The sequence below is a fragment of the Mus caroli genome, unplaced genomic scaffold, assembly GCF_978045245.1.
Source record: "Mus caroli unplaced genomic scaffold, Mus_caroli_1 scaffold_13, whole genome shotgun sequence".
In the NCBI taxonomy this organism is placed as follows: Eukaryota; Metazoa; Chordata; class Mammalia; order Rodentia; family Muridae; genus Mus; species Mus caroli.
In genome coordinates, this window is record NW_028227268.1 from 4294759 (window position 1) to 4307002 (window position 12244).

Below are 12244 nucleotides of genomic sequence, written 5' to 3' on the forward strand. Positions count from 1 at the left end.
TCATTCAATGTTGAGCTTCTTTGAGCACCCCAAGGGGTGTCCTGAGAGCATTTCAGTAGCTTCACGTATTTCCCCGTATTTTAAGATCAAAATATCAACTGAAAACAGTATTTTTTTCCCTCCACTAGGTTAGAAAAATCAGGAGAAGGAATGTAGACCACTCCCTGCTCTTTCCCAACAGCCTTACCTGTCTAGAAGAGTTCAAGTTTTGCATGCCCAGCCCTGAGGCAATCCCACCCAGGGCCTGATTGGGGAGTGCACTGTTGGAAAGGGGGAGCTTCAGGCTTGGGGAAGGCAAAAACGGTGAAGTCGTGGGCTCTTCCACGAGGCCGCCATCCTGATTGGAGAAAGAAAGGGTGAGCTGTGTTCGGTGCCCGCCAGCACGCAGAGCACCAAACAGTTTCCCATGGAAATAGTGGGGAGGGGGAGGGGGTGGATGGATAAAGGATTGAACGATAAAAAATGTGTGGATGATGAGGGAACGGAGGACATGGGCAACAGGAGGAGGAGAGAAGAGAGAGAGAAAGAGGATTACCATGCTGCTTTGTTAAAACAGAGCCTGACAAGCACACACTATAGCTTCTAGCATTCTTCCCACTCCACTGCCCCCGCCTGGCTACTGGTGGGAAGGGACAGACAGCAGCAAGTCTGACCTGTAGACTCCAAGGGCACAGTTCCCACCTCACGCAGCATTGGCTTACTCAGAGAGCAACATGAACAGAAAATGCTACGGACTCCAGGTCTACTAAGGTCCCCTAACTGCCAAGCTTTGCAAATCTAACAGCTCAGCCGGGAACACAGCTACCTGCAGATTACTCCACACTTTTTTTTTTGTTTTTTTTTTGTTTTTTTTCGAGACAGGGTTTCTCTGTGTAGCCTTGGCTGTCCTGGAACTCACTTCGTAGACCAGGCTGGCCTCGAACTCAGAAATCCGCCTGCCTCTGCCTCCCGAGTGCTGGGATTAAAGGCGTGCGCCACCACGCCCGGCTCTACTCCACACTTTAACGAAGGAGCTTAGGCCCAATTACACTTCCAGATTCCGCAGATAAAAATAGACACAGTGGTGCACAACTGTAACCTCTGAATTTCAGAGGTTGCAGGAGAATAAGGAATATGAAGCCAGCCAATAATTTGGAATTTCAGACAAATATTTTTTAGTATGAAGTGTTCCTGACCATGGGTGCCACAGCTCATCTGTGTGTGTGGAACATGAAGAGACTCCAGGACTATCAAGTCCTGTCAGGGTGTCAAGGGCCCTTCTGGGAACAGAACTTAGATGGAATCTTGGCCCCAGGGTATGTAAGGCCAGGGCTCTGCCAAGCTAACATCCCTAGAAGTTCCCTTGCCTTGGAGGCAGGGTTTTGTTCAGTCTCTGGGGAAGCCGGGATCACAGGTTACGGCCACCAAACCTCGCTTCTTTATCTTTTCCAGATTTGTCTTTTCTTGCTGCACTTTTACTTTCAGAGTTCAATATTGAAACTGAATTTAATGTGATGTTCTCTCCTTATGGAGTCATACCACTCAGGAGAAGGGACACTCTCCCATGAGACACTAAAGGGGGACAGAGTTTTGACTGCATTTGGAATGTGTAGGGAGATTCCCATGGGTACTAAACGTGGACACAGGGCGAGGGCCAGCTAGACACAGGTGCCCTGCCCTTCCACTCTTTTCTTATTCTGTTTCCTCCTCCCCCCAAGATAGGGTTTCTCTATGTAGCCTTGGCTGTTCTGAACTCAGAGAGATCCCCTTGCCTTTGCCTCTCAAGTGCTGGGATTAAAGGCCTATGCCACAACTGTCCTGCCTCCCAGTCCTTTTCTAAGGTCACACCTGCTATGGATCCATCTCCAATCAGAAGAACTGAACATTTCAAGTGAGACAGAAAAATGTGATGACCCCCTACTGCATGACTCAACAGAGAACTGTCCGGTTCACAGACTAACAAGGAGAGTCAGTTTCAATTCCAGCACTTTTCACTCCTTACGGTTTCATGTGTAATGCAAAGGTACCCCTGAGTCATACATTCTTACGTGTTAGGAAAATTGAGGCAAAAGCCACTTAAATGTCCTAACTTTCCATCTGACTTGCTTTAAGGACACAGCTCAGATAAAGACTTCTTGTTGAAGGCAGAACTAAGGCAGCTGCCTAGATCCATACCTTGTCAAGGAAGGTGGGGCGGTCCATGGAAGACTCTTTGGAGATTGGTGGGCGGCAGCCGAGGGGTTTGGTGACCATTCCATTGTAGTCGGTCATTCCCAGTCCACGTTTGTCCATGTCCACCTTCTTTTCCAGCAGAGCACCTGGGGTACAACATGGAGATCAACACTGAGAACGAACGAGCACAGGACAGGAGGTGGCAATGGAGCTGGGGCTGCTCTTGAGACCCAGGACCACCCTGCACACCGTGACTGGACCTGCTCACCCTGCTCCTGGCCACTTTGGCCCCACACTCTTGCCAGCCCTTAGGAAACTCATCATTATCTTCTCTCGAGGAATGAACTTCCTCTGCTCCTAGGTCTTCATGGACTTGCTTCCTTCCTGCAAGCCACCAGCTCAGGGGCCTCCGTCATGGTCACTGACTGCCGTGGGCAAGCTTTTGGCCTACTACATTGGGTGTGGGTGTCACTGCTTCCACTTGCACGGTTTCTCTGACTTACAGTGTACATAGCAGGCTTTGGTTTCTACAGCCTGTCCCATCATTCATGGGTCTTGCAGCCACTCACCGTAGCATGCTTATGGTCACTTGTGGACCCTGGAGGTTAAGAGGAAACCTGACTTGGCTGGAGTGTCCAGTTCAGGTCTGACAAGGGAGTGCTCTACACTCTTACTGGACCTTGTATTGAAGAGTCTCTGTGGTGCATTTGCTGCCACACTGGTCACAGCTGTGTGTTCTCTGTTGCTCTTGGAATGCTCACTAATGCAGTGCTATGTGGTATTCCTAATGCAAGAAAGCTAGCTGTGCCTTGTAGAGAAACTGCATGTGCCAGGTCATTTTCTTTCAGGCATGAGCTGTAGCACTCAAGCTGCGGCTTGTAGGTTGGGTGTTAACAAACCCAGCAGAGAAATGAAGGAGGAGAAGGAATTTCACTGGTGAGGCTCCTCAGGAGGCGCTGAGGCTGGCATCCACAGCATGCCTATGGCTACTGACAGGTCAACACACAGGTCTGTGTAGTCAACTGGCAGTGTGGCTAAGCAGTAGAGGCGCTTACTATTCAAGCCTGCTGATCTGAGCTGGATCCCCAGAAGCCAAGGGAAAGCTGTAGAGAAGTGACTCCATAGTTGTTCTCTGACTGGAACACATGTATCACACATACTTCACATACATGTAGCACTGCATGTGTGCCCCCGCCCCCACATGCACCACAGCACATGTGCCCACACACACTTCATGCATATACACCAAAAAATATGCATAATGGATAGTACAGCTGGCAGTCTGGGTAAAAAAAGAATTACAGCCACATTACCCAGGGTCAGGAGACATTATCTCCTGATTAACTCACATTTTATTATAAAAACATGTAAATAAAGTATTCCGAAGCACTAGCATAAGTAAAATAAGGGTCTGTGTGGCTAACAGGCTTGTGGGAGCCTTTGTGGGGCTATCCCAGGAGAGGCCCCTGCCATGACTGGGGTTCTGTGCTTGTTCTTTCCCTGAGCCTGGATTCCTCTACCCACCTCGTCAGGTTTAACCATGACTATAAATAAGCAAATGGTTCTACAAAGCAAAACTTCCCAAGAGGCACCTGGGAACAGACGCCCTGTCACTTACTCATGGCCTGGTCAAGGTTCATACTGTTGCTCTTCAAGGCCTCTTCAGCTGGCTCTCTCTAGTGGGGGAGAAGCAGAACTCTTGTTAGCAGTGCACACAGATAGACAATGAGAATAACTCCCAAACATCTCAGCAGTCCGGTAGAAAAGAGGCGACTGGCACTAGTTTTTGGAATTGGAAATGTTCTTCTCTTTTGTTGAGGTCAGAGACAGCATTTTTTTTATTCTTAAAGGCAGGTGTGATGGTGCATCTATATGTACACTCTACCTCTGCCTATAGAGGTGCTATAGAGGTGTCGTCTTGTAATAGAAAACACTTGTAGCTAAAACTAACTATACTGAATCTAGAGAATGGAGAGTCAAGAACTTATAGTTGGCTGGATATTACAGCTCACACCTTTAATCTCAACAGACAGATCTCTATGCATTTGAGGCCAGTCTGAGTTATACAGTGAGATCTTGTCTCAAAAGCATAGAAAGGAAACTTGTATTTAATATCAGAAATAAAAAAATATGCTGGCTGGAGAGATGGCTCAGGGGTTAAGAGCACTGACTGCTCTTTCAGAGGTCCTGAGTTCAATCAATTTCCAGCAATCACATGGTGGCTCACAACCATCTGTAATGGATTTTGATGCCCTGTTCTGGTGTGTCTGAAGACAGCTACAGTGTGCTCACACACATACATATAGATAAATCAATCAGTCTTTAAACAGTGAGGCTGTAGGAAGCTTGTAAGTACACCTACACTGGCTTCTGCACTGCACTGAACGATGACAGTTCAGCAGAACTGCAGAGCTCTGGACTCTTCACATGCAGGTCCCCGTTTTATCTGTCACTCTGAGTGCTAGGAGGTATGGAACATCAACTTTTCATTAAGTCACCAACCCCAGTCTCTATCACCCAAACTTTTGGCCAAGAAACAAAAAAGCAATCAGATCAGATTTACACTGGTAACTGTTTTTTTTGTTTGTTTGTTTTTTGTTTTGTTGTTGTTTTTTATCAGAACAGACCAATTCCTGAAGAAAATCAAAAGTTGTTTGCTAGGGACTGGAGAGAGGGCTCAACAGTTAATATCACACACAGTTCTTGCAAAGGACCATAATTCAGTGTCATCCTTGGTGGTTCACAAGAGATCTGATACTCTTTTTTTTTTTTTTTATTCCTGGCCTCTTCAAGAACCACACTCATACATACAAACTCATACCCAGGCACACATATATACATATGAAGAGTACAAGATGCTCTTTCAGGGGACCTGGGTTAGATTTCTAGCCCCCACGAGGTAGTTGACAACAGTCTGTAACTCTGTAACTCTAACTGTAGGAGACCCAATGTCTGAGTCTGGCTTCCAAAGGCAGCAGGTACGCATGTGGGATCCAGGCATAAAGCAGACAAAATACTACACACATAAACAAATTAATGAATTGAAATATAAAAATAAGGGCTGGAGAGATGGCTCAGAGGTTAAGAGAGCTTACTGCTCTTGCAGAGGGCTCTGGTTCAGTTTCCAACACCCACAAGGTGGCTCATAACCATCAGTAACTCTAGTCCCAGCGGATCGCACATTCACTTCTAGCCTTTGTAGGTTCATAACTGCAGATAGGCTCACACACATGTATATAAATTAAAGAATAATTTAAATGTTTGAAACAAACCTTAAACAAAAAAAGAAAGCCAAATTTGCTGGGGCTGGAGGGTACACTGAGATGGCCATGGAGCTGGGGAGGAGCACACTGGGATGCCCATCACAACATTTTCTGGACCGTTTAGAGAGGCTGTACCACAGGGCAGTGGCCTGCTCATTTATATAGCGTCAGTCTAAGGCACGAGGCTGTTCTGGCCTCCTCTCAGGTCCACACACACAGTGGCTGAGTAATAGGTGCACGTTGGGACAGTGACTTGGCGGGAAACCATGAAGGGCTTGCACGCGGTCCATGTCACCTGACCTGGGCACTGGGAGGACTGAGGAACTTCAGGACACAGGAAGGAGGCGCATTTGTTAGGCTGCCATGGGGAGCTTGGTGTTTAATTACTCAACTCCCTGCTGTGTCTTTTTACTCACTCCTTAAGGAATGAAACTCACTTGTGATTATAAATCACAGACAATATCAAACTGTCTATGTCTATGGAAATTACAAATCATACATTGTCTTAGGAAGAGTCATTCTTGATGGAAACTGAGTAATTCTTTGTTTATGGCCCAGGCCAAAGGAACCAAACAGATAATTAGATAGGCACAGAGCATCTGTGCCTCATCACACACAACAGACTGGCTAGGGAATGCTTTCAGGCTGTCCACTGGAGTCGCAGAGCAGCAGCATCAGGATGTCAGTTACCGGGAAGCCCATGTCTGTGAGTTGTTTGATCAGCCGGCTCATGATCCAGGCCTCATCCTGCTTGCCAGCAGTCTTCATGCCCTGGAACAGAGTGGGCAAAGGGAAAGGCCAGGAGTTACTTTTAATGTGTTTCAGAAATTGGTGACAACACCTAGGTGGTGGTGGCACAGGCCTTTAAACCCAGCATGTGGGAGGCAGAGGTAGGCAAATCTCTTGAGTTCAAGGCCAGCCTGGTTAATACTAGTTAACAGAGCAAGTTCCAAGACAGCTGGGGCTATGCAGAGAAACCTTGTTTCAAAACAACAAAAACAAAACAAAACAAACAAACCAACAAAAAAGACAAAACCCAAAACCAAATAAAACAAAACAAACCACAACAACAACAGTGGGTGATCACCCAAACTCAGTGACTGCAGCTACAGAGTCCGTGAGTTATCACTGAACTGTGCTGACCCTCAGAGCCCACATCATCTTGTGGTTAACACTGTGGAAACTGCACGGTGCATCTGAAGGCTGGTTTATGTCTGTCATTTATGGATTAACAAAAAGCAGGGTAATTACTTCTCTTCTTATAAAAGTAGACTATTCCCACTGGTCACAGGAATGCCTTGGAAGCTCTCCACACTGTCAAGTTTCCTAAACATTTCACGGTTTTTACCTTCATATACGATTTATTCTCAACAAGGACAAAATGGGGAAAAGCCACATAAGAGAGGAACAACCGTCTGCTGATTTTAATGATGTATCTTTATCCATAGTTTGGCCCTCACTCAGGTGAGAGGCAAGGAACATGAACAGAGATGCTAGAGGAAAGAAGGAGAGAGGCTGACCACAGAGAAAGGGCAGCCCAGGGACAGGGCACAGGAACCTGGGAACCAGGCGCACAAGGTTTCAGGGTGTCTGAGAATTCTAACAGTCAACAAAGCCAAACTAAAGCCCAGCCCTCCTGCAGAGCATGGCTGCAATGTGCTTGCTTTCCCCTTCCCTTCCTTACTTCCCTCCCTTCTGCTTCCTCCCTTTCTTTCTTTTGAGACAGGGACTCATGTAGCCCAAGTTGGCTTTAAACTTGCTGTGTGGCTGAGGGTAACCTTGACTCCTGATCCTCCTTGTCTTCACTGCCCGAGTGCAGGGTTGCAGGTGTGCAGGGCACCCTCTTCCACAGCAGAGCACACGGCGCTGGAGCCCTGGGAGGCAGCTCACCAGGACAGCAAGCTGCCAGGGCCAGATTCTACCACTGCAATTTACTATTTCAGGATTTCTGGTCCTATGGCAACTGGATTACCCAGCCCCACTGTAAAACGACTTCTCTTCATGTCTGTAATCACTTCTACTCCTTTTCAACAGACAGGCTGATTTCAAGTTCTGGGTTCTGTTTGTTTCTTAATGAATGATTTTCAATACCATTTCCTAAATATCAATAAATTAGTAATTCTAAATTACAAAAGAAATAAAGTAAAAAGTCCTCAGTACTGTTTAGACCCTGCTCTCTTCCAAGAAGTCTCTCTTTGAAGATTACTGTCTATATTGCAGAGAACAGGAGGTTTGGAACAGCACACAGAGCTGTTACATGGATACACACGGCTATGTCTCCCCTTCCTCCCTACAAACGGCTGTGCTGTGCTAGCTATGGTCTTCTGCACTTTGCCTTTCTTATTTGCTGACGTTCCCATTACGTACAAGGCAAGTGCTTGTTTCCTCATGTGACGATGTGCAGATGGACTCTGACTGGCTGCTGCACTAAAGCATACTCATTCTCATGTTTGATGACAAGGTCTTAAAGAGCTACAAATGTGCACAGCCACCAGCAGTGCTGCATCAATATGTATTCTATCAATATTTCAAAATAGCTTTTTGGTTTTTTTATTTGTTTGTTTTGTTTTTTTTGAGGCAGGGTTTCTCTGTGTAGCCCTGGCTGTCCTGGAACTCACTCTGTAGACCAGGCTGGCCTTGAACTCAGAAATCTATCTGCCTCTGCCTCCCAAGTGCTGGGATGAAAGGCGTCTGCCACCACCACCCGGCTGTTTTTGTTTTTTTCAAGACAGGGCTTCTCTGTGTAGACCCTGCTGTCCTGGTACTCGCTCTGTAGACGAGACTACCCTTGAACTCAAGAGCTCTGCCTACCTTTGTCTCCTGAGTGCTGGGGTTAACAGCATGCATCACCATGCCCAGTCCTGAAAATAGTTTTGATTTTGCCAATGTACAGAGAGACTAGGGTCCTAAGACTACCTGGAGTGAGTTCTGTCTTCCCAGCAATGACTAGACTAGCCTAGCTTGCAGGACAGGCACCGGCCGGGCTCTCCAGCAGCACCTACCTTCTGAAGTCCTTTTTTCGAGGCATTGCCCCAGGAGCTGCAGGATGAGCTGCTTTCTTGGGAGGCAGCGTTGTTCCACATGTCCCCGTCCTCATCCTCCCACTGGCTGGTGCCCAGGTTCATTTCATCCGCACCGCTGCCCCAGCCTTCTTGCATAGATTTGGAAGCTGGAAGAGAATAGTGAGGAACTTGTCAGACTCACCTGTCCTGAGAAGAAACCTGTGTCACCAGAGTACGTGAGGGGCGGGGAAACAGGACCTACTGTTATCCCTATTTCTTTTCTCTTACAGAGGTACAGGATGTATGTGTAATGTTTTCCTTTGTAACTCCAGCTGTACTGGACCAAACGTCCCCAATCAACTCTACCTTCCATCTGACACAAAGGCATCTGAACCAAGTTCGAGACTCCGGGGGAGGTAGAAGTCTCTTCACAGATGAAAATGCAATTTAAATGTGGACGACTGCCTTTCTTTTAGGTCTTAGTTTCACCTTTAATACCAGTTCTTGGGAAGCGGAGGCAGGAGGATCTCTGTGAGTTTGAGATCAACTCTATCTACAAAGTTCCAGACCAGCCAGGGCTACCTAGTGAGACTCTGCCTCAAATCAGTCAACCAACTTAAGACACACATCTATTGACAAGCAAAAAACCCCAAACAATTCTGCAGTCGTGGAAATAGTTATCTATTGTTTCTATTCATGGTCGTTTTTCTTCTTCTTCTTTTTTTTTTTAGATTTATTTATTTATTATATGTAAGTGCACTGTAGCTATCTTCAGACACACTCCAGAAGAGGGCATCAGATCTCATTACAGATGGTTGTGAGCCACCATGTGGTTGCTGGGATTTGAACTCAGGACCTTTGAAAGATCAGTCAGTGCTCTTAACCACTGAGCAATCTCTCCAGCCCCTCATGGTCTTTTCCAGATAGGGATGATGTAAGCCAGGGCCTTGCAACAACAACAACAACAACAACAGCAACAACACAACAAAAGATAAGCTCTAAAATTCAGTGAAAAAAAAAATCTCTATAAATAGAATCCTCAGATCCATTTTTATTTCATGTGTGGTCCAGGCATATAAATCTATAGCTTCATAACCCATGTGTGCACATGAAGGGCAAAGGAATGCATCAGGTGGTGTCTTCTTCTATCACTTTTACCTTACTCCATTATGATATGGTGAAGCTAGCCATTTTGACTATGCTAGCTGGCCGGGGAGCTCCTGGGATGCACCTGTTTCTGCCCTCCAATGCTGGGGTTGCAGGCACATGTAGCCACAGCTGGCTTCTTATGTAGGCACTGGAGATTTGAACTCAAGTCCTTATACTTACACAGCAAATAACCTTCCTTACTGATCTACTTCTCCACCCCATGAACCACATCTTAGGTGCTAGGCCCAGGCACGTTGGCATACCTGGTTTGCACAGGGCTGGGGCGGCAGCAGGAGCGCTGGCTCTTCCAAATGGCACCACCGGCTCAGCAGGATGATCCCACCCACTGCCACTGCTGGGAGGCTTCCCCCACGCCGCTGTGCCATTGTCCACCAGGGTACAAGGGGAAGATGGCTCTCCCCAGGAGTTCTCAGCCTTGGAGTGAACACTGGGCATCTCTCCCCAGCCGGATGAAACTGGGAAAGGGGGAGAATGCAAGTGAAAGTCAAGCCGTGCCATTCCAAATCAACGGGACCTCATCACGCTGCACGTCCAAGGAGCCCCTGCCTCTGCTGGCAGTGCCAACAGCTGCAAACTCCACAGGGTGTATCAGCTCAGAGGCTGAGGAGGAGAGCACAGGGTGCGACCAGCTCCAAACTGTTTGGTCTCAGTATGAATATCATCTCAATTGTGAAATGTGTTCATTTTCTTACTAATGATAGTAGGGAACTGGTTCCCATAGCACTCTTTATTCTAATCAAATGCAGTAACCCTGATTAATGACAAAAAGGGCATGTAGCTATGAATCATTATAAATCTCAAGCTCTCTGCTGAGCAACAGTTTGAGCAAATTGTTAATAACTGCTAAGTTATCCAAGTCAGCAATTACCCAGACATCAGTAACCAAACTGAAAAGCACCTTCTCAGATTTATGGGGGAAACTGAATGAAGAAGATTCCCACAGATGACGCGTTACTATAGCCAGTCATCAGAAGAGCGCCGAGTCAGCAGCGGAGAGCAGGATCAGGATTCCCCTGATCTGGCATTCCTCCACGGCCATGTTTTTGAAGGCCAGATTACAAGATACTAACAGAATAATTAAGTAAGTTAAAATAAACAGTCAGACCATAGTAATTAATGAATCCACTTTTTGTAGAAAGTTTTGGTTCCGGTTAAGAATCAATAGAAAACCCTATGTATGCAGTGGGGATTCACTGGCTTCACATCTTAAAGCCCTGGGAGAAGTGCAAGATTCCCTCGGCAAACTGTCTTCTTGGGCCAAGCTCATCTCTGGAAAGACTCACAAAGACCCAGGGTCTAGTTTCTAGAAGATATGTGACAAACTAAAATATACTAAGTAATGCTGGTTCAGAGCAAGCATTTTCAGTTTATAGACAATAGTTTTAAACGCACAGCATTAAAATGTCAAATGTTTAAGTGTTGTCGCTAGAGCAAACCTAACACCTTTTGGTAAAAAAGTTGGGATGGATCGAGCAGACCAGCACTGGTGGGGCTGGAGGATGAAGCTTAGTGCGATAGCACACAACGCCCAGGAGACCCTGCTTCACCCAACCAACCACCCGACAAAACCCAAGCCGACAAGTATTTTTAAATGCTGTCTTTTTTTTTTTTGTTGTTGCAGAAGAGTTTTCCTTCTTTGTGTGTAAATGTGAGTGCATTCACTTTATAGGATTTCAAGGGACCACATTGGATTTCCAACTGCCACCTAGTTATTTTTAAATAAACGTCCTGCAGTGGAAGCCTGTGTATGAGGTTCACAGGCTTTCATATTTAGGCACCTTTCCCAATTCTGTACAGATACACTAATCCCACAGTCCTATAAAATACAGGAAAGCAGAACTTTCCTCCCTGTCCATAGCTACAAAGAGGACGAAAGTCCAGTTCTCTCTTCTGTTAAAAACTATTGCAATGTTGCTGAAAATGGAATCCCTCTGGCTGGGGACTGGAGGCTAATTTTAGAGTCCTGGTGTCAAAACAGCAGAGGTGTCACAGCCCCTCTGATTCACCGTTCCCAGGAGGGAGGTCTTGAAGCTTGAGCAAGGACACTGTTCTCTAGCTTTTGGCCCTCTAAGAAGGCACAATCCCTGACCTAGGCAGAAGTCAAGCTCTCCCGAGGTTCAGTGTAGTGAATGAGAAGACATGGCTTTTCCGTAGTTAACTCACCTAAGCTCAATCTATAAAACCTCGTATTTGTGTCTGAAAAGCAAGTTTTGGAACAAGGAGCAGTGGACCCAAGTGCAAAGTCAGCATTTCCAGACCATAGCCGCCTGGTGAGCAGCCTCAAACCTGTCTCAGCTGCCTCAGGCAGGGTGCAGAGGGACTCTTCAATCAGCTTTTCCAGAGCACTCTTCCCTTGTTCACACTTCAAGACTGTCACAGGGAGCTACTAGTCTACTTTGGTACTTCGTCTACAGGTTCCAGAACGTGACAAACTGCGACTTCACTCACTGGTGGACAATAGCCAACAGGAGGTGGGGGAGGTCCCTGATCTTGTCTGGATCATCTCTGTGCTGCCCTCTGCAAGCATCTTTCCCCAACACCAATCCCTCTAATAATGACCAGAGCCTTTGGGTGAAACGACGATGCTCAGAGATGAAGTAAACAGCCAGGAAAGACAACAGCTGCAGGTCTGAGGCCAGCCTGTGCAGAAATCAGAAA

At 46.6% G+C, this 12244-nt stretch overlaps 1 protein-coding gene across 4 annotated transcripts in view; it reads right to left on the reverse strand.

The window, feature by feature from the left end:
• The window catches only part of Tnrc6c (trinucleotide repeat containing adaptor 6C), a 105968-nt gene that overhangs the window by 22719 nt on the left and 71005 nt on the right, over positions 1-12244 (reverse strand). For 2 of the 4 annotated variants that reach the window (XM_029484058.2, XM_085829394.1), the window contains exons 6-11: positions 9829-10041; positions 8417-8583; positions 6105-6185; positions 3770-3827; positions 2155-2297; positions 188-361 (exon numbers count right to left, since the gene is read on the reverse strand). In XM_029484058.2, the coding sequence (XP_029339918.1) occupies positions 188-361; positions 2155-2297; positions 3770-3827; positions 6105-6185; positions 8417-8583; positions 9829-10041 (836 nt within the window). The remainder of the gene's footprint in view (positions 1-187; positions 362-2154; positions 2298-3769; positions 3828-6104; positions 6186-8416; positions 8584-9828; positions 10042-12244) is intronic. The other 2 variants (XM_029484059.2, XM_029484060.2) reach the window with 2 other exon arrangements.